General features: G+C 44.3%; 1 protein-coding gene across 1 annotated transcript in view; it reads left to right on the plus strand.

Moving 5' to 3' along the window:
- The first annotated feature begins 1,576 nt into the window (after positions 1 to 1,576).
- The window catches only part of LOC142790152 (glutamate receptor ionotropic, kainate 2-like), a 373,661-nt gene continuing 347,646 nt past the window's right edge, over positions 1,577 to 27,591 (plus strand). The window contains exon 1 of the mRNA XM_075885145.1: positions 1,577 to 1,937. Coding sequence (XP_075741260.1) covers positions 1,790 to 1,937 — 148 coding nt within the window. The 5' untranslated portion in view covers positions 1,577 to 1,789. The remainder of the gene's footprint in view (positions 1,938 to 27,591) is intronic.

The raw sequence follows: 27,591 nt of genomic DNA on the forward strand, positions 1-27,591 counted from the left end.
ATTCAGTGCCTTTATAACTTCAGTTTATTGATATTTAAGTGTGGGTACAATACAGTACATGTGATGAAACGTAGCTTCACTGCTTTTTAACTCGGATATTTCATCCGAATGCTATAAAGAAGGTTGTTCATTTTAGTAAAGTAAAATAAAGACCAACCATTCAAGAACCTTTTTTCATGTCGTCTGGTCCATGGTTTGGGTATTACACAATCTGTACTGTGGTGTACTGTTCATGTTCTCAGCACAAAGGGCGGGAGAAATGATTCGGGTAATATGAAGCTTTATAATTGAACTCAAAGCAAAATGAGATTGTGCTTGAATGGCTTTTGAAGCTTAGGCTGAGACGATTCAGTAGCGGCAATTCTTCCGCGGAAAAAGATTAGGCAGCGTATTAGCAGAAATATGAGTAACGATGGCCAAAACAGGAGTGACGTTTAATTGGCTGCTATTTGTCCTCTGTGCCAGTCGGAGAAATCAATGCGATCATTAAATTTGACGAAGAAGTTTGGCAACGCTTTCGTGTTCTTTTTTCTCTTTTTCAGAAAACCCCATGCAAACCAGAACGGCTCCCAGAGTTCTATGCACCGCCTCACCGACGATTGCCGATTCTAACTTGGAGAAAAAGAAAACAGATTTTGAGCACTGTACAAGCGCGAGACTGTTGTGAGGCTCTTTCATATCAACTTCAGCCAATCAAATTGGAACCGACAGCTTAAGTTTATTGTAGCGTTTTCATCAGTGAGAAAGAGAAAAAAAGAAGAAAAAGAGGCTCTCTTGTTTTTTGTTGTCTCTATGCTATTTTGGCAGTAGTAATGAGACAGGAGTTGTGAAAAATTTTCCTTTAGAGAACTAACAATTTGCACGGCTCACTTTGTATGCGAAAACAACCAAGCCATAACGCTGATTCTTCAGGATTCCGGGAACAAGGAAAAATTTCAAGATACTCTCTCAGCCAAACTTGAGACTAACTCCAAAGATACATCCATTATACAGTCAAGAAAATTTCACGGAAGACGTCAAGTGGAACGGATTGTGACTAATGGGAGCATATTAAGCTCGATGCTTTCAATTCTTCTGCAGGCGTGTGACAGACGTTGTCACGTAGTCTGCTCCAATATTTGCAGTTTTTTCAAGAACCTTAAGCATCTCGCCATCGCGTAGCTCTCCCTTGCAACGACAACATTGCTTTACTTTTCTAAAGCTCTTACGAAGAAACGATTCGAAGGCATCTAAGTCTTAGAAGAGTGATCGCAACACGTTTGCAGCCGTTCGTGCGTTAATGAGTCGTTTGCCATTCGATCCCCGAGCTTCACGAAGATTCGCCCGGGAACTGTAGACCAGTGGATGTTATTGAAAAAAAAATGCAACAGTCAGCACGTGAAGAGGAAACAGGGTGATTGTAGAAGTAAACAGACTTGAACACCGAATATCGAATGACGAAGATACGTGCTGAAGGGGACGGAGTGAATCGAATGCTAACCAAGTGGCCATTTTGGAAACTGGCTTCATCTCAGTCTCAAGAGTAGTCGAGACTTTGGATATCAACCGTCATTCCGAGCGCTATCACAGGACACTCAACGATTCGTAATCGACAAGAGACACTTCGTAGCCAGAGACGTGATGAACCGATAAGGTACTGCTGTTTTGCGTGTGCGCGGGTGGTACGACAGACTGCGGGACAAGGCGTGACTGAACTGGCCGGACTGCTTAGAGCCATCGGCTTGCGTAGAGCGGCAAAGCTGCCTCTGCGGACGTGATGTGCTGAGCTGAGGGGTGCGGCGGCCGAGCGATGAGCGGAGCGCGTCGTCAGTTCTGGCAGTCCCTGTGGATAGTCCTGGTCAGCTGGCAGTCGCTGCCCGAGCTCTACTTCTTGGCCACACCGTTCGCGCTGCACGCTGCCGAAGCCGCCGCTCCGGCCAGATCCGTCATCAAGATAGGTGAGTGTTCGTGCTTGTTTTTACTTTATGTTCTTTCTTGCAGACTTTGGCAAGCCTTTGAGATATATACCGTGGAGCAATCTGTATTAGAGACATCACTCTAGTATTGTTTTTTCTAGACTGCTACTCCAAGACAACGCTAAAGAGTCAAAGAAAGAAGAACGCTGTAGCTACAAGCATTCGATGTTCCCAGGACACTTCTGCCATAAGTAGTGCTTGAGTCTACTGCCACCTTGACTTGCCTATCTGTTGTACACAGGACTGTTCGCTCAGGAAAGATAGCTATCATAATGAATGCAATAGTGAGTTTATTAACTAAGTTTTTAAAACATGCCATAACGAAAGAGTATGCCATACACCCTTGACATCGCGTAACAATTGAGCGTGACGAGAGGTCAATTGCTGCACTCGTACATCATGGTAACAAGGGCGAGCTTGCCTGCTGCTACGGGATGCATTTACCTCGGCTTTCTACAGATGTTGTCGCTTATTCAAAGTTACGAGCCTCATATACACATTGAATTGGTCGGGGTAATGAATGCCAGTACTTCCGGGGCCGAATTCAGTGGTGTTCTTTTTCTGTAGTCGACGGAAGTTATTAATAATGTTATGTCTAGCATCCGCGTTGACTGAATTTTTCCTTTGCGAGGAATAATAGAGCAATCCTGGCGGACCGTAACACAGGTTAGGCTTACGAATTGGGTCACGGGTTCGCTTGACATGGCCATATATAGTCAGGCTGCTACCAAGTCGTTACGTATGGAGTATATAGCATGAGGCATCGTTTGAAATGATATGACCGATTATGCAGACCCCGAAACTCCCGAAACCATTAGGTACTCAGAACACCTTACGAAAATTCAGCGACATGCTAGAACCTGGCGAAAAAACTAAACAAGGAGGCTTAATGCGGAAAAGAAGCAGATGTGGTCTCGTTATTCAGCCAAGCATTCAAAGTAGGTTAACTCAAGCAGTGCCACATCTCAAAAACCAGTGAGACCCAGGAGTAAGCGAAGGGCAAACATTTCTGGCGCAACAAAACTAGAATGATAACAAACGCTGAGTAGCTCGTCCAACCAATAAACAATTGTATCGGGCCAGTTGGTAAGGATCCATCTTGCTAAGAAGCGCAGCCACTATAACAAAGAACACACAACACAAGCGCTTGTGTTGTGTGTTCTTTGTTATAGTGGCTGCGCTTCTTAGCAAGATCGTCCAACCAAACCGACTACTTCAGTAAGAGCATGCGGAAAAGTTTGGAATCAGTATTTCTTCATGCTAACGAGCCCTAATGGACCTGGAATTTGGCCTTTGTCATTTGTTCGCGACAAGGCACTTTAAAGTTTGTTTAGCCTGTTGTTATTTTGACTGTGCGAAATGTGCACGTTTTATATTGACGAAGAATGGTTCACCCGCGTGAGTGCCGAGTCTACACCTCCTGGTATCGCTGGTTCGCGTGCTTGGAGGCCATACATGCCGACTAGCAAATACTCAGCTAGCGTGTGCTCTGCTCTCGGAGGGCCCCCGGGGCTGTTTCGAAATCTCGCATGCAGTGAATGGCTCGATATTTTATTCGCTTAATTCTTTAAATAAGCGTAGTTAAGCCAATCCTTTCAGGAGCCTCCTTCAGCTAAGGAGTGTTACGGGTGGACATTCCACTGCGAGCTGTCGTAAAAACGGTGTTTGGGGGAAAGCAATATTCATACTCGATAGATTGCTCGGAGCATTTCTGGAAGTTCGGGCGTGCTCGCATTGCTTTGTAACCTATCTCAGCGGCACTGTTGTGATCGAGGTTTGTCGTATGTGCCGTAGATACGAAAATTTCCATCATCGCGAACCGACTCGCACAGTCTTCATCGTCTTCCTCACCGTCGTCCTCTCCTGTTTCGCTCCCAGAACAGGAGTGCCTATTTGTCCGGTGTGGTATGCAACAGCTCTGATGGGTGAGAAAGCGAGTACAAAGAAAGAGAGATAGAGGGACAGACTTTCTACGAAAAAAAAAACACACTATTATCAGGCGAGATTCGAACTAAAAACAAAGGAATAGAAAGAAAGCGTGGATGGTCGCGTAAAAATTAAATCACGTTTTCGGTGTCTGAGTTGCACAAAAAAATTGTGTCTACTCGGCTTAATCCTGAATGTAAGCCGATATCTCATTACATTTTCTGTCTCTGTCACTTTCTCTCTCTCTTTCTCTTTCTCTCTGTCTTTCTCGATGCTTTATCGCCCTTGAATTCGCGTCACACAAAGATACTCCCGAGCACGCACTCGTTTTCACAGAGCACTGGCGGTTTCGCAAAATTCCGCGCTCCCAACTCTTCTGCTCCTATTTCAACGCCTACACTCTTTTGTCTTGGCGCAACGCAACGAGACATATTTCATACACGGTGTCTACGGCACAGGTGGGGCTTGCAACTTCGGCTTAGAAACATTCACGCAGTAGGTCCCCACCCTCCTCACCCTTTTCGTTGTCGTTGTTGTTGGTGGCCGTAAATCATCCATACTCCTGTCGCTGGCTCCTTCGCGCATTCGAGTGACATACGCGCGCATTACTTTCTCTTTTCTTTCTGTGCATTTTTTGTGTACTATGAATAAAAAGGCTCGGTAAAGCAGGTACATTCCAGATTCATCCAGATCCACTTTCCGAATGTGGGAATAGGGTAACACCCACACACACACATACAAAAAAAAAAAGAAAGGAACACGAGAGTTGCAGTAAATTTGAAGCCTCTTCCTGGCCTTTTCGTCTAGCGCATTTTCAACCAAACTATTTGCTCAAACAAAATTTTCGTTCATTTTTTGTTCTTTTAAACGGCCCACACACGTAGACGCAGGCACACCGTAGTGTGCTTCGAAAGTTGCAACAGTTTTTCTCACATTCTCGGGTATTTTTTCCCGAAATTTCACGCCCATTTTTTATTGCTATCTTTCCGAAGAATGATTTGTTACCGTCAGGCCTTATGCTTATATTGGGCTTAGGGAGATTTGTCAGGTGGCAGGCACTGCCGAGAGTGTTTTGCCATGCACCGGCCTTGGCAAACAATTTGTCAGATTTCTTGCTTTTTCTCAGCGTGTAAGCTTCCCTGTGCAACACTTCCGGCCTCTTCTTTTTTAGCTTTTTTTCATTGTGTATATTGTATACGAAAATAAAGTAAAAACCCACTGAGCTTCCACCTTGCACGCTTCGGAGAGAGCGATAAATCCTGGCGCAAAGCATGGTCTAGTGGACGTTGGAGCCGCGAGCACGTTCACCAGCGATTGAGCTGGATTCCCAGATTGAGGATATGTCTGGTATGTGATAGTTAACTTGAGAACACGTTACGTTCACCCGATTTCAATGATTTACCCTGGAAGCACTTTTAGAGTGTAGCTTTATGCCATGACGTGATCGTCGTGTAATACCTTGCTGCTACTCTACCGGTGTTGTATAACACACAATGGTCGATACTGTTTCCACAGACGCCAGGTTTATCGTGTACAAAGCCGTCGCCGCCACCGCAATCTTGCAACTTGCAAAATGCTTCGCTTAAAGATAATTCATCGCTAATATGAAACGAAACTTTGTAAGCATGTCCCCACCCATTCTAGCTTCTCTTCGCGTACACTAACACACACAAAAAAAAAATCAACGCGGTAGAAGCGAATGTCGAATGGAAGACGCGCCCACGTACTCTTCATTCTATTCCGAATTTCACTAAAGCACAATACCACCTCGCACCCGATCAACAAAATGGCGCAATACATTCTCTCGTTCCCACTTCTACGGGTTGTGCGACTCTGCAGAACTTTTGCTGTTGTTGCGCGTTGTTTTGCGCAGGCCTGTGCAGTGTACAACCCCGAATTTTTCTGTGGGCAAAAAACAAACAAAAATAACTCGCTGATGAAATTGCGCTGGCGCGATTTCCAAGTCGGGGTTGGAAGCTCGCGAGACCACAGAATGGATGGATGAGACAAGAGGCGAGGGAAGCAGGCGTTTTATGTATTGTAGACGGATAGATCAGAACAGGACGATATAGGAACAGGCTAGAGACATTGAGGGAGAAAAATAAGGAGAAAGAGACACAAAGAGAGAGAGAGAGAAAGGAAGTAGTGAGGGAAAAGGCACATCATTTCACATGCGCGCCACGCTGACAGCGATTGCGTGTTTCGTCGATTGTCCGCTTGATTCATTCCCCGCTCGGAGGCGCAAACGCGAATGCCACAACTTCCAATCCAACACCTAACCCCCCGCCCCCCTCTCCTCCTACCACGTTTTTATTTTATTGCCAACCCACTTCTCCTTTTTTTCCTTCTTAGTTTTTCGTTGTTCTTCCTCCAACAGTTGTTCTCAGCACGCCTTCTTTCATTGGTTACCAATTCAGCGTTTTCGGTTCTGTCGATTGGTCGTGGATGCGTTCGCTCGAAGCGATTCTGCGTTTATCACGATTTGTTTATTTTTCCACTTTGTTAATTTTTTTTAACGTTGGAGCCAGGCATTCGTGGAGAGTGGGCTGAGAGGGCCGGGCGCGCCTCTATAGGCTGGAGTCGTCGCTACCTCCTAATCTGCATTTTATTTACGGGTTGGTGCTTAAGGTGTCTTTTTTTCCCCAATAGAAGTGGCAAAAGGTGTTCGCAGCCCGGATTTTGCGTTCGTTTCAGCTCCATAATCACTTCGCTTATCAACGAATTCACATTCCACATAACTCCCTTTTTTATTGCTATGTGATAAACAGGTTTCCTTTCTTTTATTCGGGACTTTATTCGGTAGAGATAACGCTCGCTCATCCGGCCGTTGGTGCCGATATTTTCGCAATCGTGCACGACGCCGAGAACAAAGGGTTAAAAGAAGATTACGAAGCAGACAAAGCTGTTTCGAAGAGGTGCGTTGAAGTGTGCCGTGATTGTGAAGCATTGCTTGGCTTGCCCTCTGCTCTTCAATGAAACTACTGTAACGTTCTCGCTTTATTAACAGTCGAGCACCTGTACAACAAAACAGGAAGAGAGAGAGAGAGAGAAAGAGAAACAAACGCTAATAAATAGAAGAACGAGCGCGAGTGGAATCGCAATAGAAAGATTCTGTATATTGGGTTCGCGAAGGTTACATATGAATAAACTGGCGAGTTTTGAAGTTATGCGTTCCAAAACCACGATACGACTACGAGAGACGCCGCAGTGGAAAACTGCAGTAATCTTGAGCACCTTGCGTTGTTTAAGACCCGTCGACATGTATGTTCACCTGTCTCTGGTATTTCATCTCCATCGAAACGCGACCGTTGCCGGCGGGATCGCACCTGAAACTTCCAGGTCGGCAGTCGAGCATCGTAGCCACTGCAGCCACTGCAGCGCAGGAGCCCACAATAGAGATAGAGGGCATCACGTAAACTTTCTTTGGTGTTGAGTAGAAGGCTTTTGAATAATAATAATAATAATAATAATAATAATAATAATAATAATAATAATAATAATAATAATAATAATAATAATAATAATAATAATAATAATAATAATAATAATAATAATAATAATAATAATAATAATAATAATAATAATAACAATAATAATAATAATAATAATAATAATAATAATAATAATAATAATAATAATAATAATAACAATAATAATAATAACATCGAGATACCTTGCAATATCGAAAAAATAAGAACATGCGAAACTTGCCGTACCTGACTTAATATTTTTCTGAATGACATGAGGCCTGAGGTGCTATTTTTCTGTCATTTTCTTCCATCTATATAACGCATTTGTGCAATGTTGCCTCCTAACTTTCTAGCCACTTCATTCCTCTGTACCACGGATTAGACCTTAATGCACGTGCTTAGAAGCACAGCAATTCTGTTGCTTGATTGATATGTGGGGCTTAACGTCCCAAAACCACCGTATGATTATGAGAGACGCCGTAGTGGAGGGCTCCGGAAATGTCGACCACCTGGGGTTCTTTAACGTGCACCCAAATCTGAGCACATGGGCCTACAACATTTCCGCCTCCATCAGAAATGCAGCCGCCGCAGCCGGGATTCGATCCCGCGACCTGCGGGTCAGCAGCCGAGTACCTAACAATTCTGTTGCTACAGGCAGCGACAATAGTCACACGTTCACACAAGGCGACATTAAAACGTGGCAACGTGAAATTATAGCTAAGTCACGTCCATAAAAGATTGGATTGCCGTGTCACAGCCAGCTGTTCTCTGACAACCTCACGATTGAGGGAGCATCAGTTCTTGGAAGACTGTGCATAAGAACGCGCAAATGGCCAGCGTACCTTTGAGGGCCACATTTTCGTTGTATATCCATTTTCAGCAGGTTCGCTGGTGAAAGAGGAGAGAATAAAAAAATTGGCTGAACCCACGTACAGTGAGAATCGATGATATGCGAAGCATGAATGAGAAATGTTGACATGTCAGTTTAAAATCCGCACAACGTTACGACGTGGAGGTAAATGATGCTATACGCGACTTCCGTGTCATGATTATCATGTTTTGATGTGTCGTTGGCCTTCGTCATCTATTCACGTCACGTGATACCAAATTTAGTATATGTGGAGCTGGCGAAACAGCCGCGAGCACACTATGAGCGTGGTATGTTGTCATGTTCTCGCAGGACACGTATCTCATGATTATATTGTTTGCACCAGTTATACACCTTCGCCATTCATTGGCGTCACGTAATACCGAGATCGGTAGATGTGAAGCTAGCGAAACAGCCACGATCGCATCATGAGTGTGTCATGTGGTCATATTGTTACATGACACGCATGTCGTGATTATCATGTTTGAATGTGTCACTTGTCGTCCGTTCACGTCGCGTAATACCGAGTTTGGTACATGTGAAGCTAGCGAAATGGCCACGAGTGCATCATGAGCGTAGCATGTAGTCATGTTTTACATAATACGCATCTCATGATTATCATGTTTGCACCAGCATCATACCTTCGTCATCCATTCACGTCGTAATACCAAATTTGGTGTAAGTGACGCTAGTGAAGCGGCCTCGAACTCATCATGAGTGTGGCATGTAGTCATGTTGTTACATGACACGCATGTCATGATTTTCATGTTAGGGTTGGTCGCTTGTGTTTTCATACAATCATGTCATACCATACCAGTTTGGCAACATGCCATGTGAACGAAACCACCCCAAGAGATGCAGTACCGTGAAACGTACTGCATCTCTGCATGTGACTTTCGGGACATACATATGATTATTTTCATGTTATGACTAGTCAAATAAGTTCTTCATACAGTCATGTTATGCCATATCAAGTTTGGTATTTATACCATTATTCAAACGGCCAGGAGAGCTAAAAGTCATAGGCGGCTAGATAGATAGATAGATAGATAGATAGATAGATAGATAGATAGATAGATAGATAGATAGATAGATAGATAGATAGATAGATAGATAGATAGATAGACTCAAAGACGCCGAAATTGCTAAGGAAATGCTTCGCATTTAAAAAAAGAAAAAAAAGGGAGGTTAGCAAGTTATCAGACCAGCTGGCTACCCTGTGCTGGGGAGAGGGGAAGAAAAGATGATACAAGAAGTTACGAAAAGAAGTGATGAGAATTTATACAAAAAGAACAGAGCAATAGTACGTTAAAGACCACTGCTTAAAGTCTGTCTTTGAGAGTATTTGTTCGTAAGAAATGCAGTGCCGCTTCCACCGAAATCTGTGGCTCGTGGAACGTCCCCTTGAAGGAGAACACGTGCGTTGGATGACGGACTCGGCAAACGTTCTCGGCGCTCCGTATGTCCCGCTAATCGGGACGTCCTCGCCGATCTCGCGATTAACTCGACACGAGCGCTTGGGGAGAATGCGTATTTCTCGTTTGCTTCAGTTTGTTGCCTCCCTCTCTCCCACTGGCACCTACTTCACTGGCAGCCAAGTTAATTACGGCGACCGGAGAGCCTACGAAAAAAAGAAAAGGAAGAACAGATGTTCCATCCCAGTTTGCGTTACGTCGACTCGCATAAGTCTGACAGGAGACGGTGCACGAAAGGCTTGGACGGTTCCCGCTTCGAGAAGAAGCGAAATCCTGGTATCCGTCATTGACGCGACGAGTTTGTTTGCCTGCGCGCAGGATTGCGTTCCGGACTGTGCTCTACGGCCCGGGGAACCCATTAATCTCATTAAGGCTTATCCGATGCGCGCCCGATAGCGACATCTCGGGGAGACCACGTCGGCACGACGCACAAGGGCTCTTCGACACGCGTTGTTCGTCGAGCACTCCGTGTCTCCCCACTGAAGCGGTACATGTGTGCTACACTGTCGACATACACGAAATGTAACTATGATGCTGCGATAATTCAGCTACTGTGCTACTAATGGGTACGTCACGCATTTGTCTAGCGTTCACGTTGTTGCCTCGGCGCGATGTTTGTCGCATTACACGTGGCAGTTTACTTTACGACTTATCCCTTTGTATCATAGTGTACGCGTATGTGGAAGAGAGAGAGAGAGAGATAAATAGAGAGGAAAGGAGGGTAGGTTAACCAAGCTTGGCTTGGTTGGCTGCCCTACACTTGGAGTGGGGGAAAGGAACCCTTTACATATGGGAAAAAAACACACATTATTATAGAAGGATCAGGCTGGCCAACGGATAGTCTTAAATATTGATTTTAAAAGCTGGAATTGCTTTAGCATTTCTTAATAACCCCTATACACGTTAAGTTTTGTGAACAAACAGCGGTAAGTGCGCACAGAACGACGAAGTTCTTCTCAAGTCACAAGCAGAGGTGTGTGCCTAGATTGTTTTTGACAAGTTCACTATGAATTCGTAGAAGTTCTCACATTATTCGGTTTTGCTCGAAAAAAAAATGACGGGCTTATCTATTTTTTCTTGTGTGTTTTTCTTGCGTGTATTATCTTGCGCATGTTCTTCTCGTGTGTCTTTTGTGCTTGAACAGCGTGAGGCAACTTTCGAGGGGCTCGAAGTTCTTCGTGTTATGCTCCAATTTGTTGTTGCCACGTTCATATGCGCTCTTGCGGTGAAACTGTGACTTTCTGTGTCAAGTATAGTAAATCGCGTTTCTCGTGATTCTACAGAAGGTGTCAAAGACTTGTTTTTCCTCACAAACTGGCGTGACCCGATCAGCTGATTTGACCTTTTATTATGCCTTACAGCGACAGGAAGAGCGAATTCCCGCCGGACTTCCCGCTCAAAACCCAAAAGCGCGTAGTTTCGAGTTTCGCGTCGCTTTTCCGCGGTGAACATCAGCGAGCGCACACAGCGAAAACAAACCTTTCTTTGTCGACTCAGATGTCGTCGTTTGCTGTACCGCAGGAACAGAAAGTCGGAACTATACAACTCTGAAATGTCGAAAAAGCCATGGCCACGTCTGACTTCATTTTCGAGCCCACAGTCTCCAGAGAATAGGTACCTGTTCTTCGGCACATCGACTTCAGACGAAGTCATTTCTTCTTTTCATCCTTGAAGTCCATCTTTCCACCGTATTTTTCGCGAACTCTATGCCGGTGGCTTTCGCGTTTCATGTTTCTAGTTGATGCCGAGGTAAACATAAAATAGTTGGGTAAAAGAAAGGAGAGAAGAGAATGGCGAGAGGGGTTGTACTGTGGGGTGACGCTGGCCTCAACTTATTTGCCGACATGCTCACGTTTCCGCTTCCTCCTCGCCCCCACCGTCTCTCTCTAAAAAGAAAGTGACGTGAGGCAGGTGAGATGAATGTTAAGCAAAAAAAAAAAGAGAAAAAAGCGAAATGTAAAACAAAGAGACCGATGTTGAATTGAACAAGCAGCTGTACCCATCGAGCGGACAAAAGAAACCGGGAACAAAATGAGAAATAAAGGAGGCCTGGGTTTGAGTTATGAGGTTTATCGATCGGTCCGTTCTTGTTAAAGGCAGATTACTTTCATAAGCCCCCGTGAAGTCCGGAGATGAAATTGGCCCGTCGACTACGCTGTTTGCAGCCGAAGTTACGACGTATCTCGTTCCAGCCGTTTTCGCGCTTTCTTTTCCGATCCAGCCGACACGGAGGAGCTCCAGGCGTGGGATGCTTGGGTGTGGGTGGTCACTGGTCCGTAAGTGGGACTGGGGGTAGAGGGGGCGCTGCGGGACAACATTGGCGTTAGTTTTCAGCCCGACGGAAACTTCAACCCTTTCTCTTTTATATATGCGCCGGTAGCAATGCGTTTGGGCTTTCCTAAACGGTGGATCGTGTAGTTCGTGCGCTTTGTGTACTTCGTGTAAATTGTGTACCTCTTGTGGTGGTGACATCGTGTGTACATGCGAGACATCGGAGTGGTAGTTTCCTGGACGAAAGCAGGACGCAGACGCTTGTTCGGCGACACGTGCACGCGGAGTGTGGTGAGGCCTGTTGAAATTTCTTGCCGGATGCTTTTCGACAGCTTCTTTAATGCACACGCCAATCAGTGGGATGTACACGTAAGTTTATGCCAGTCAACCTTTCATGGAAATTTCTCGAGCGAGATTGTTGATATTAGTGTTTTAAGGCAGAAGTTGGAATACCGAACTTTGATGCATTTCCACTGCTATAGCGAGAAAAAACAAACAAAAAACACACACGGACACGAAAAAAGGTCAATAAAAACCAGTGTTTCTGCGGTCTTTTTTGTCAGTGAGTTTTTCGCGCTTTTCATATTTTGCGTAAAAGCGGTAAATCAATTAAAGTTCAGTACTGGTGTCACTTACAAAGAATAGGTCGTGCTGTGCTTAAAGATTATATCTGAAGCAAGTACAGACCAGTGGCTCCTCGTGCTGTACAGCTAATTTACTAACACGGAAAGTTGCTAGTCAGTACCTAGTTAATTGCCTAATTATTTTTCTCAAGCGAGAAATGTGAGCGGGAACGCGACGCGCACATTCGTCCATGCGGTTATTACAACGTGGACAGCCACCACTGTTGCAGACGTAACGTTTACATGTGTACGCCTCTCACCTACCAACCGGCTTAATGACTCGGGACGTCTCTACAGCGCATGCGCACAAGAGTTGTGCGCAATGGCGGGAGTGAATAGCAGAACGTCACGCATATTACGATATTCGGCGTGGTTTCCACTGTCAGCCACTGTCGCTGTGGGGCTCTGCTGCGGACCCCGAGGTCACGTGTTTAATCTCTGCTGTGGCGGTCAAATTTTGGTGGAGGACAAATGGTAGAGACCCGTGTACTGCTTTTCTTAAAAATAAAATAATGAAATAAGAGAGGTTGGTGCCATTATGGTGGCACCAGCTACTCCTTTTCTCTTAGTAGCCAAGATATGCCGCAAGATTGAGTGCTTTAATGATTGCTTTATTTGATTCGTCACAGTACAGTGTAACAGGAGGCGTAGGGAAAAGCCGTAATGGCGGCTTGAGGGATCCTTCGTCCCCCTTTGTGAACAATGGCAGCAGCTGAAGGGCATCACAACATTACCGCAATAACATATACTTCGTACTGGGCATCACAATATGATATACTTTTTTTTTCACGTAAAATTGTCACATTGTTTTGCGTAAAGATCATGTCGTAAAAGAAAAACTGAGAACGTGTTTTACACATAGCTTACGCAAGAAAGAGACCTGATGCGATATTCTACACCTAAAGAAGTAACTACATAGTTTACACAACAAAAAGAGCCGCTAATTCTGCGACACTTAAATTAGACACATCCATACCTTTGCTAATATAATTACTTATAATTCTTGGAAGAGTACATCGAAACATCTGAAAGCCATTATTAGTACGGAATTAAGAAAGGTTCCACATTTCAATATTCCTTGTTTCGTACGCCTTTTAATTTAGGCGAAGATTCAACATCTCCGTAAACGAAGAGTTCAAGCGTTTGCAGCTAAGACAGCACTCCCGTAGCAGATAAACAGTAAGGGCACAAAATGTGAGACTGTACAAGATACGATGTGAAAGTACACAATATGCGAAGCGTCAATAGCGACTCATGTACTGTCTGACGCATGTTTGCGAAAATCGGGGGGGGGGGGGCGAAATTTCCGGAACCCTCCACTACGATGTTCCATGTGATCGCATCGCGGTTTGGGGACGTATCGTAAAAAAATCGCAGATGTCAATGTCACGTGGCACTATTACTAACGTGGTTTCCGCTAATCAACTCGACAGAGATGAAGGAAGTTGATTCATTTATTTATGTGGATTAACCAACACTTTGACGACAGGATGGATACCACTCGTGTTAAACAGATGTCCGAACTCGTACTGATGGTGAGGATAAATTACAGAGGTAAAACGTGCAGGAAGTTCACTGAATGCGTGGTGCACTGAATGTTTTTGTTACTCTTTTCCCACACGCTCTTACTTTATGCCGAGGTGACATTATTGCCACTGGCGTCAATTTTTTTAAACTAAAGGCCGCTCGTATAAACGCCTGTGATCGAAATGCTTTAAATGGGGCTTTAGCATAAAACTCGGCAAATGTGCCTTCATTTTTTGTTTCATATTTCGTAACTTACTTCTTTATATAGTTGGTCATGTGACTGTTTGATTAACTGAGTGATTGAATGATTGGTTGATTGATTGATTCATTCATTCATAGCATTCTAAGAGCCCCAAAATATTTTTGGAAATATAATGACCGTTCAAGATTGGCGCGGATCCATTCTCAACATTAGGCGAAGAGCCTTGGTTCAGATTGGAGTAGTCAAAGCCTTACTTCATATAAATAGCCGATATACAGAAGGGAATAATTCAATTAGTTTTCACTTTCGTTTTCACATTAGCTGGTGAGGCCATCAGTGGGGGAGGTAGTTACAGGCATTCTATAAGTGGAGCAACGCATGTCCGTCGTTGGTCGTTTAACTAGCAAGGCAATCAAATTTGGTGATCGGTCGTCGTAGAACGGGGAGGTAACCTACCCGGAAGCAACTTCCGGAGAAAAGACGAAAAGATGTTTCCCCGAAATAATATGATTTACGGGCTACCGGCCGGTGACCTCGCAAAAGCAGAGGGAAAAACGTGGAGACTGATGGGAGCGAGCTGCCTTAATTTCTTAAAATGGAGACAAACGGCGTCGCTTTACAAATGGCCTTCGACCGGCACCAGCTGTTGATCTCGAAATATAGTTGCTCAGCGTTGATTTTAGTGTAGCGTTTTTTTCCCCCAGAAAAAACAGGAACAGTGCAGCGCTCTTAGAAGGGCGATGTGTGTTTTTTTTAGTAGAAATAATTCAGCCTCGTTAAGTTCAAGTGGCAGAAGGGCTTAATGATCGTATGACCAACGAGGAGGGCAGAATTTCCGTTTTATTATGTACTTCAATAAAGACAGGCTGGTGTCTGTCGGTGGCGCCAGCTACTCCACTTCTCTCGCAGAAAGGGGCCGTGACACGGTCGCTCACCTAATAAGAATTTTCAGCGATATATAATCAGACAGCCTATTGTGCCACTTCACGCATGAAAAATGGACCGTAAAAGAAAATTTCAATGCAGTCTGAGCCCTAGACGTCAACGACTATAACCCACCACATATCACCAACAACCGGCGACCGGCATTTCGCCATCGCGTGTATGACGTCATGTTCTATAGTGGAGCCGTTGCCCTCTAGCTAAGTTTTTAGCCACTGAAAGCCATTCAAACTTCAATGGTGAACTGAAGAAAGCTCTAGTAGTTCTACTGAACGCGTAGCTGATAATGAAACAGTATTGTTGGCCGGAATATAAACGCTTGAAAAACAACCGGCTTGTAACGTTACGGCTCTTGAATCCACCCCTGCCCCGCCACGGTGGTCTAGTGGCTAGGGTACTCGGCTGCTGACCCGCAGGTCGCGGGATTGAATCTCGGCTGCAGCGGCTGCATTTTCGATGGAGGCGAAAATAGTGTAGGCCCGTGTGCTCAGATTTGGGTGCACGCTAAAGAACCCCAGGTGGTCGAAATTTCCGGAGCCCTCCACTACGGCGTCTCTCATAATCACATGGTGGTTTTGGGACGTCAAGCCTCACATATCAATCAATCAATTACTTAACAAGTCATAAGTATAGAAAACACCAATATCTTTCGTAAAATGAGAAACTAATGCAGCGGATGACGAGTACGGAGGACGGGAGCAAACATGGCCATTAGAGACCGACGAGGCTGGAAAGGATGCGCCATTTCGGGCACGGGATTGAAGGGTTAGTCAACAGGCTCTGAAACGCACAGGAAACGCTCGCGCATTTTTCTTGCACGTGGCCAACCTCTCTCCACGTACAGTGACGTCAACTCGGCGATCGGTGACGTGACGCAGCACGCAGCTCATCGATTGGTCTAAACCAGGTCTCAACAAACGGTAATGAAGTGAACGTCACCGATCACCGAGTTGACGTCACTGCACGTGGAGAGAGGTTGGTCACGCGCAAGAAAAATGCGCGAGCGTTTCCTGTGCGTTTCAAAGCCTGTTGACTAGCCCTTTAACTGACTTTTTTTTTTAAGAAGCAACGACGCTATCGGACTCGGCGAGCTGTGACAGCTCGCCTAGCTAGTGTGCTTGTATCTGCTCCTTTGCATCGAACTTCCCGTGCTGCTACGGTACCTCCTTCCCCCAAATCTGTCTTGGCGCGCTGGTTTGACGTACCTTGGCATCTGAAAAGAAGAAGAAGAAGAAAAAAAGCGGACGCCAGATCTCTTGCATCCTCTTCTGAATTGCAGCTTACCTGCAGCATCCTGCGAAATTTGAAGATGGTCTGGAGAAGCAAATGCTGGGAAGCGCTTTCGTTTATTTTTTTATTTTCTCACATGTACGCTTATTCAAATCACTGGCACGTGTTTCTCGGGATGTTAAAAAAGAGAGAAAGATAGAAAGAAAGAAGAAAAAAGAAAGAAAGAAAGAAAGAAAGAAAGAAAGAAAGAAAGAAAGAAAGAAAGAAAGAAAGAAAGAAAGAAAGAAAGAAAGAAGTCCGAAGTTTACTTCGACGGCAGTGATCACCAAAAAGCAGAGTGCACAGGATGAAGTCCTCCTGTGTGAGATGGTTCGAAGAGATGATGAGTAGTTTCGAGGAGACGTTCGAGATTCGCCAAGTTTACGTTGCGCTCGCTCGATCGCTCCGGCTTGAAGAACTTGCGCAAAAAAGGTGCTCGTTTGTGATTTTTTTTTTCGCTTCTAACGTATGATGCCTTGCAGATATGCGAGCCTTTTTATGCGCGTTAGTGGCTAGTCTTCATTACATAAACATTTCAAACTAGTGATGGCTGTAAAGTAAAAAAAAAAAAACAGCAAACAAGCCAGTCGGCTTCAAAGTTTTCCGAACAAAAAAAAATGAACAAGCTTGTACAGAAAGAGAAAGAGAGAGAGAGGCATTTGCATCACTCATAATAATCTAAGTGGCAAGTGTGAACGTGCTTTCGGTTGCCTGCATGACTGAGGCTGAAAGTTTTGTGCTCATGCGAGTTTTGAGACCGGAGGTAACTTCTTGGGATTAGATTAGGTTAAGTTTGTTGTGAAAGAGCAGCAAGGACAAACGCAAAAGTGATAAATTACGTTTTGGTTAAAAGAAAGCAGAATGCTTGAAAAAAAAACTACGCATTCTTATTAATGCAGGTGAAAATTGAAATTATTCTGAAAGATATAACCTTCTTTTCCTCCTAAGAGTGAACAATGTTGTGATGAAAACTGCGCCATTTCGTGATTAATTATGCAGTTTTATGTCGGCGCTTCGCTTACTTGCGCTTCTCGCGAAGTAGATTAAGGTAATGATGGTGAAACCCAGTCACGCTTTCACAATAACTTGTTGTATTTACGCGAGAGCAGGTGTTATAGGGCTCTTAGTCCTATTTACAATAATTACTCGTGATTAGTGAACTTTATTACAGAAATTTGTGTCATCTATATTAATTCACACGATATAAAACGTGCAACAGTAATTCTTAAACTCGTAGCGGGAAGCTTCAACTTGCGTCTTGGAAGTTTTTTATGATGATACGTTTGTGACAGCAAACAGCATCAAGGCAGCTTTTTTCTTTCCCTTTGACAGACAGCGGAGACTTATAACGACTCACAGTGCTGTGTATTTGAGTGACGTCAGATGTCTCAAATGTTCTCTCTTCAGTGTATTTTCTTTCGTTGCTGCGCTAAAGGCGAAAAAATCGGGAAGTGTACCCTAGCCATGTTAAGCTTGAGAAAGAGCGAAGGTGGTTGATTTTAGAGGGTAAACATGGCCTCCTTGGCTGATGCCTGGTGTTTCTTTTGCGTAGACAAAGCGGAGTCGGATGACAGCCTGTCACAGACCATTTAAGAATGTTGAAACTAGAGCGCCAGTACTAACGAGCAAAACTGGCTGTGGCACCACGGTTGAGGCGCGGCCCTTTCGCCCTGCGTACTCGGCTCGCACGGCGGCCAAATTCGCTGCGGCGTCTTCGTGATCTGTCTCCGTTGGTGGGCGGGGCCTATAAACAAAGGCGTGGAGGGTTTTTTTCGCGGACTCTCGACGTTTTAACTCGAGCTTTCAGAGCTTATCTCTTAAAACGATTTACCAACAAGCGAAAATTGGTACCGATCGAGTCATGTCACCAAACGGCCATGATCGTGGCTTTCATTCGTAGCTCTGCGTCTACCGTGAGTAGTTCCCACCTTGAGTTCGCATTTTTAAGTGTCTAGGTATTGCATTTATGTGGAGGCGGACTAGGAAAACACTCATGTGCTTCGATGTAGAAGAACTTCAATGAAACCCAGGTGGTCGATATTTTCGGAACCCTCCAACGCGACATGTATCGTTATCATATTATGGCTCTGACCCGTAAAACTCCAGGAATTATCAAATACCCGCCTGCTATCCCCGTTATATAGTCGGCGAGTTTTCCTTGTAAAGTCATAGAATGATATTTAAAAAAACTTTCACAGCAAGACACGCTGCTGCAGTGACACAATTGGAGCTGGTTACACGAATTTATCGTTTTGAAAATGCAGGCAACCTGCGTTAATACAGAAAAACCGATTAAAAAGAAAACGTGACGTAACACCATCTCCATGGACACTCTAGATAACTGCATTGTTTTGTGGCTATGTCATTCACAAATCAGTTAGCCTTTGGTGCCAGTATCATGTCTTATTCGATGATCGACCGTCTATGAGATGCCAGGATAAGTTTTCAAATGCGGAAGTGATGCCATTATTGCATGAATTTCGTTTTTGTGACATAAGATTGTGATTTTTGTGATTAATTAATCGCGATAAGCGCAACTCATTAAAAACAAAGTAGCTATGGCAGCATGGCAACAAAAACCATTATACAGTGTTAAAAAACATAAGGAAATGAATTACACCTGTAGCATTTGAAAGTGGTTACTGATGCTGCGGATGCAGCGAAAACTTCAACTTGGGGACGGTCTCACAACTCTATGAATAAGTCATCTCGCGAAATTCGGAAAAACAGCGTCGTAAACGCGACAAACCCTATCAAACTTTGCGAATGCCAGATCTAGTTGGAATGATACACGAGTCCATAAGATAGAACTTAAACCGGGAAGGGAGCCCCTTAGTTGCGAATCGCAGCAAGGTGTATGACAGAACACGACGTACGGCGGGTGGCTGCTTGACAAGCTTATCCCGACAAAAGCCGACTTCGTGACGTGGATTCGACTGTTTACGCATGTGCATACTTGCGCTCGACTCGGAACACGGAGACTCTAAGATTGCGCTCGTCGGCGTGCGCGACTCGGCACGGATGGCGGTGGACTGTGTTATTTGCATGACGCATACGCCACTGTCTCGCGGTTCTGGCATGTCCTGACGTGTTGCGCTTGGCGGCGACACGAGCAGAGACAAATTTTGATTCGAGGAAAAAAAAAAACAGAAACTGCGCAGGAAAGACGAGATATGTCTGTTACTCTACACCGACCCGGACCGCATCGTGTCTTGTTGCGGATGAAGCCAGGATCAGGCAAATATTGAGGGAGCGAATAGACGCCATGACAAGAGAACCATGTCAACTTGCGCATTGCTGACAGTTAGACATATTCGAGGCAAGTGTACTGTCTTCGTAATAGGAAGATAGATACATACCAACGTGCGAAATGTATTGTGCATACGCTGAAATCTCAGCATTTTCTCGTGTTCTTCCTTATTTTCAGAAATAGCAATCACACCATGTGATATACACTATATAAAAACAAAATATAAAAACAAAACAATGCTAGTAAGGTTCATACGTGAACTACTAGTCATGGCGTTCTGGCCTACCGTGTTTACTCGAATGCCACCCGATCTGATTAAGTCAGGCTAGTGCTGGGTAATGTTAATTATTTGACGATAATATAAATTGGCGTTGGCCGACACTTGTGATAGTTAGTTATGACGCAATATAACCAAATAATTGATAGTGTTGTTTAGTGTTGGGTAGCTGATTGTAAATATTTAATCATGTGGAATAAAGTCGGCTAATGTGTTCGATCTACGCTGGTAAATGAAACAATACTGTCTGGCATCACTAAAGTCTCATAATGCTTTCTACGGCGATTAGATCTCTACCTTTTTTTTTTGCTCACTATATTATGACAACAAGCAGTCATTCATTCTCTATTTAAGTTGCTGCACTTTACATATCCTAAAGTACCTCGTTTTTATGACTTAACAATTTATTTAAAGACATATGCCACTGTTGCACGGCCGAAGTTTTGTCCTCAAACTAATGGAACGGTGTACTCGTAGCCATACCTTAATCTATAAGTTATCCAACCAAGACGCTCACCAAACATTCTCTGTTTTCTCTTTCTGATATGTGTGCATATACTAGACCCCTTTGTTAATTCAAGAGACGATTTCAACTTTTCTTTTCTCAAGGAAGAAAAACAAGAAGCTTGCACAAAAGATTGTACACTTTCTGGTGAACTGGAAAATGTTCACGGCGCTCGCGAAGTTTATTGCGCCACACAAAACTAACCGAACAATGCAAATGTGAGACAAGTGGCCTAATACCCAACGTGCTTTAAGTATTATACAACTAGGTGTAGGCCTAACAAAAAAGAAAAGAAAAAGAGGGCTCGCTTCAAGCCAGATGACGTGCCCCAAAACACGTCGCTTGTATGGTGTTATCCGGAAATGGGGTATCTTTCACGGAACCACCTGAACTCCGGCAACTCTTACAGCTGCCTTATTGCGTTTTGGTGTCATATTCAAAATTCAAAAAAAGAAGCACAAAAAACGTGCCTTTTTTTTCTCACAATCCAGTGTTCCGTTTCGCATCGGCTTTTGCCGAAGTGCTAATGCTCACTCGCTGTCTTCTGCCGTCGTCAGACGTCATCTCTTCTTCGCTACATTATTTGCGCGTGTGCTAGCGCGACATGTTTTTGGGCAAAGTGATCGAGACAGGTGATGAATTGTGCTCCAAGTGTTATGTAATTGCAAAATATGGCCTCCAACCACTTAGTTTTGTTTACGACAGTGAATAAACACAATGACTCGCGTAAACAAATGGCCACAGCACAGATATTACTTTTACTTGCCCGGGATCGCGTCCACAAAGCTAGAAGGGTGGGATTGTGTTCGTGATAGGTCGACAAAAAGAAATTTTAAGAATCTTTGGCTTGGTTGTCAAGAGTAGAATGTGATAGCGTAATCGTGCCCTGTTCACCTCGAATTCTCTATCACTAGTCTGGGTTCGCTTTTTGGAGTCACCTCAATCGCAATAACTAAGGAAAAAATCCGGACTTTTAAATTTTGCCTTTAAGAGTTGAACGCGATACCGATAACCTCTCCCTGCTGCACATTTCAAACACTTTGTGCATGAAATATTTTTGAACTTGCTATGCACCTACTACGCACAGTAACTTTTCTGCCTTTTGAAGTGGATGACCGGATTAAAACCATGAAGACATTATGATACTCACATGTTCTGACACCCAATGGCAATGTACGTTTGTACCACGCATTATTACTGCAATATTTTATGGTGTGCTGTGAAGCATGTATGCAGGATGCGTGTGTTTGTATAGCGTGAAAGCTACTTTTACTGCATTTAAAAGCAAGAAGAAGTTAATTTTCGCTGTACTCACAAGCAGACGCATGGCAGTGTGGTAGAACATCCGCTTGCTGCGCAAACGACTCGGGTTCGATTTTCACATAGATCCATACTACCCGGGTTCGATCCACACTTGGCTATAGGATTTTTTATTATTTACTATAATTGAATCGTTCTCAGCTTTCCCTTTACGCATATGATGATGATTTTTTGCTCCCAACCAACGACGCCGACGCGGGAATTTCTGCGAAACGAGCTCTTTAACGCCGTCGCGTTAATATTATCTGTGGTTCTACGTGCAAACACCGCGACATGATTATAAATCGTGCCGTAGAGAAGGGCTCCGAAAAATTGCACCATCTGGTGTTCTGTGAGGTGCGTCGACATCGCATAGTACACGGGCCTTTTAAGCGCTTCACCTCCATCGATATGTGACAACCGTGGTCAGACTCCAACACTTGACTTCCGGGTCAGTAGCCGAACACCGTAGCCACCACGCCAACTCGGTGGGTGACACCTCAACCGTGTCATGAGAAACGAAACGTATGTACTCGTAATATTGTTAATTTTAAACTATCTCAGCATGCCTATTGCAAGTAGGACTAGGACAACAACAGAGAAGGCAGGAAGGTTAACCAGGCACATGGCCGGTTAGATACCCAATGCTAGAGAAGTGAAAAAGGGGAGTGTAAAATTGAGAGAGATAGAGATAGAGATAGATAGACAGAGCGAGAGAAAGGTAGGTATGGAGAGAGAGAAAGAGAGAGAGAAAATTGTCAGTCAATGGGTTAACGCGTACGGAGTGGTGGCACGACACAAACGTTGAAGGTGTTCACATAGGCCCGTAGTCCTCAAAAAGCGCAAGAAAACTTTGACTGCCTTGTGAGCCTATATATGAAGGACGTAAACGGTGCTCCAGCAGCATCTGCAGAGAGAGTGGGTGATTTTCAATATTGTCACCGCGCGTCAGAAAGTTTATATCCCTGAGGCAAGTCGAGGGCAACGGCATAGCAGATGGTCGATGTCTTCATCGGCGCCGCAGACGTTCTACTGGAAGTGTAGAGTTATGAAGGGCTCACTACACCGTAATCCATCGTTTCGAGAATTCGCTAACTACTCGCTAATGGTTCTTAAGGTAATGCGTGAACGTACGCAGCCGCACGCTTTGCCAATGTCGTTGCTGATGATTAACGATTAATGTCTGAGGGCTTTGTAATGCCATGCACTTCTTGCTCAATCGACTTGTCTTGACACCTGGTGCGATTACGTTCTTCTGCCACCCAATACTATGTGTTAACACGACAACTAGCTCTCTATATAACCTAAGGTTGTGATTTGGGCCCGTATATAGGTTTTGCCATAAGGATGTGCTACGTAGTGTGGAGGAGACATGTACAGAGGCACGATTAGACAGAGAGACACGATTAGGCACACGTGTGTCTATGCCTTTGTCCGTGCCTCATTTGGACAACTTTGCACATTATGTGAACATTTATGTGAGTTTTTTTAAACAAGTTTCAAGCATTAGAATGACTTTGTGGTGACAAACTTAGTCCCACGTTACAGAAGCACTGGGTCCGATTCGGGCTCGGGCACATGATTACTATCATTTGCATGAACCGCGACTTTTCATTTAGAGAAGACACTGATTTTTCGCTCAACGACAACGCTGCCGACATCGGAATTTTGCGAAATGAGTTCTTTAGTGCTGTCGCCGCTGTTTACACTAAAAGGTAAATACTGTGCGCGTGGACATGTTCCTAGTATTGAGAGTGCAAATAATAACAATATAGCTGCTGATAAGACGTAATGCAGCATAAACTGCCAGGTTATTCATTAAAAAAGTACCATTGTACACTGCCTAGAATACATGGACAGAACGTGTGCCATGCCGGATTACGAAATTATTTACAGAGTGGTTTCCACACCTTGTCAAACCCCCAATCTCCGCACTACAACAACATTTTCACACTAAACGCATTCTTGTTCAAACAAATGAATCGCCCGCATTTTTTTTCATTCAAAACTTTATATGCACATTGCTTACTTCACTGGCAACCTTGAGCAAGCCCGGGCATTTTTCGTTCAGTAATATTGTAGCTAGTTGCTATACCCCATTTGTCTGTCAGTTCTGTGCTTGGCGTTCACAGTTTGAGACAGGAAGGTGACAAAAAGGATGAAGAAAGAAAGAGAAAATGACAGAACATAACAGAAAAAAAAACATCAGTTATCTACCGCCTTTCCACACCGTTGTAGCTTACCTGCCTCCGAAAACTTCGAAATGTCGGGAAACTTTTCATCCCCCAGCAAGTGCAAAATAAGGATTGGAGTAATTTCAGAATCGAAGAGGGGGCCTCAAGTCTGCGCACGCAATATCATCTTTGTAGTCCTGCGTAACGTTTCTCGAAAGTCCGCTTCAATTAGAAAGAGAAAAAAGCTTGCTTCTATTTATTTTTTCTCGTGCGTGCCTCTTCCTGTCTTTGATTTTGTAACTTCATTAAAAAACTGCTATACGGAGATCTTTTTTGTTTTGCGGTTGGCGTGGCACCACGTTGCGTGCAGAATACAAAGCAGGTGATTCCTGTGTTAATATAAGTTCTCACGTAACTAAGTTTGACGTTCTAAGCTTTGCTCTATTTTGACTGACTTTTTTTTTTCATCTCGCGCCTGTCTCTGACAGAAGATTCGAGATATGCACGCATGGGACACATGGAGGGGCGACAAGAAGATAGGCATAGAATCAAACGTTGACAGACAAAGGAAACGCTCTGTCGGAAGCGGGGCGCCATATCCTTCACCGGTGTGCAATCTAATTTACGTCTAGGCTGTTCTTGCAAAAAAGAAGAAGACGACGAAGAATGAAATGAGAGAGGAGGACGTTTTGTAGACGAAGAGCCGGGGCAGGGCGTTATAAGGTCTGCTAAAATCGTTGTCCTAGATTCTCTTTGTACTCCGCCGCCACCATCGTGTCGCTCCCGCCTAGCAAACTCAGTGGCTTCGCTTCATTTTTTGTTTTATTTAATTTTTCTATTTTCTGTGTTTGAGGTGTGTTGCTCTACCACCATCTCGCAGCTCGTTCGTGCGCTGTGCTGCCGGAGCGCAAAGCTTGGGGGATTAGTGCTTTCTGTGGAGGCCAGATTACCGTTCCGACAGGCGTGACACTGTGCTATACGCCAGTAAGCTAAAAATGCGAAAAGAAAATAAAAAAAAGACATTCAATTATCATTAACATACGAATCCCTATAAAGCTGAAGAAACTAACTACCGAACGACGCTTGATTGACGTATTCAGATGCATCGGAGCCGTAGAAGACGCACGGTATTAGATTGCAAATCATCCTCCTGTTTCCCCGGGTGCTGTCTCTCTCTCGCTTTCTTTCTCTCTCTCTCTCTCACTCACACACTCACACACACACACACACACACACACACACACACACACACACACATATATATATATATATATATATATATATATATATATATATATATATATATATATATATATATATATATATATATATATATATATATATATATATATATATATATATATATATATATATATATATATATATATATATATATATATATATATATATTGTAATGGGTGAGAGGTACTGGGATCGATACCCAGTACCTCCACCAGAATGTAATGGGTGCAAGAGAAGAAACACCCCAAACTAGTTTTATTATGGGCGAACTTGTGCCCTGAAATTATGTGCGAGAAAATGGAAGAGTCCGCTAGAGCGCTCCGAAACAAAAACTGTTCGTCCGCCAACGCGCCTTCTTCTTCGCAGCTTAACCCACACTGACTCGTGCTCGTGGACAAGAGGCTTGAATTGTGCGGCCACAAGCAGGAGTGAGCACAAGACTGTGGACGCTGATTCTTCATGCTATCAGATAGAGTAATCAGTCTCTGTGGCATTATATATTATTCGGACATACAAAGCAGTGGCTTTCAGCCTGCGATGGGCAATAAATAGATAGCTTGATAAAAAGATAGATGGATGGCATGCTTGTAACAGTGAGTTCGGTGAAGAATGGTTGAAAAGTGCTGCTTGACGTAGGCAGCAAAAAAAAGACAAAAAACGGCGTCGTATGAGCATGTTTCATTGCAAATCTCGTCGAAAGACGATAGTCTTGCGTCTGGAGGGGGTGAACAAAACGTTTATTTGATGTTCTGCTTGTGAAAATCGGTGAATGGTATTCTGGAGGCACTGCGTTAGAGTGCCTCGATGCGTTCAGCGAAGGCGAACAAGTGCATCGAGCCACGTGAGACATGAGGGCTATCTGGCAGTTATCTTGGAAAACGAAAGATTACCTCTGATGTAGCAAGCGCGTAGCGTGCGCGCCCGTCTCGGAGGCGATAAGGTGGAGAACGCAAAGCCACCACCATGTCGTCATAGCTAAGTGTTGGAAACACTTGCCTTTTTGTGCATAGCTTTTCATTACCAGCGCAGTGTGATAAACGCTATGGTTCTTAGAATTACTTATGTATGCCATATTTAGTATAAAGGAACCCACCAAAGAATATCGACGTGTTTTTATTGTGCCTCAAATATGCGCAATAATTGCTTTTTAATAGATAATCGCACAATCATGAACGCTCAAACATGAGCAATAATGAAGGGCGCTGCAGATAAGGTTTGTTTTTGGCCGTTACGGGCATTGTTTCGACGGACAAGCAGTCAACTGGACAGGACAGACAGACAGACAGACAAAAATAGCCTTGAAGTTCCTCAAGAGAGACTATCGTCTTAAAAAAAAATCACAGCATATCCACGGAATGAATGATGATGAGGGAGGCGAAGTGTCCCTCAATCCGCCCGTCCGTACGTGCGCCCATTCACGCGTCGGTCTGTCTGTCTGTCTGTCTGTCTGTCTGTCTGTCTGTCTGTCTGTCTGTCTGTCTGTCTGTCTGTCTGTCTGTCTGTCTGTCTGTCTGTGGTCCAACCATCTATCTACTGAACACTTCAAGTACCACCATATCACTTTTTTCATCATATATTCATTACATACAAGTACCGCCATCCAGCGGAGAATCGAAGGACTAAACGAGAGTATGTACCACATTTCTGCTGTCAGTGCTTTGTTAACCCCAAGGGCGTGATAAGGACGCCATGATACGTTATTCGTAACATGTGGACATGCGGATGTGCCCGAGGGCTGCCACTAATAAGGAGATGTGCCCGAGGGCTGCCACTAATAATAAGCCACGCCATAAGGAGCTGCGCCACACACACACACACACACACACACACACACACACACACACACACACACACACACACACACACACACACACACACACACACACACACACACACACACACACACACACACACACACACACGCACGCACGCACGCACGCACACACGCACGCACACACGCACGCACGCACGCACGCACACTCACACACACACACACACACACACACACACACACACACACACACACACACACACACACACACACACACACTCACGCACACGCACACACACATTTTCACCCGAGCTCATCGTACCCCGACAGCAATGAAAATTTGCTGAGTACCGTATTTGACCCAAACACTAATCAAACTGGCATTTGCGTCCGCTTCAGAAAGCGGGGATATAACCTGTAAATGCTACGCTGGCTTTGCCAGCTTTGGGTGGAAGCAAAGGGTGCCAATGCCGAACACGCTATAATGAACATGGGCGTGCTTTGCGCCGAAAGTGCTACGCTGGCGTAGGCCCTGATGTGGAGCT

Source organism: Rhipicephalus microplus, unplaced genomic scaffold (genome assembly GCF_043290135.1).
Source record: "Rhipicephalus microplus isolate Deutch F79 unplaced genomic scaffold, USDA_Rmic scaffold_72, whole genome shotgun sequence".
Classification (NCBI taxonomy): domain Eukaryota; kingdom Metazoa; phylum Arthropoda; class Arachnida; order Ixodida; family Ixodidae; genus Rhipicephalus; species Rhipicephalus microplus.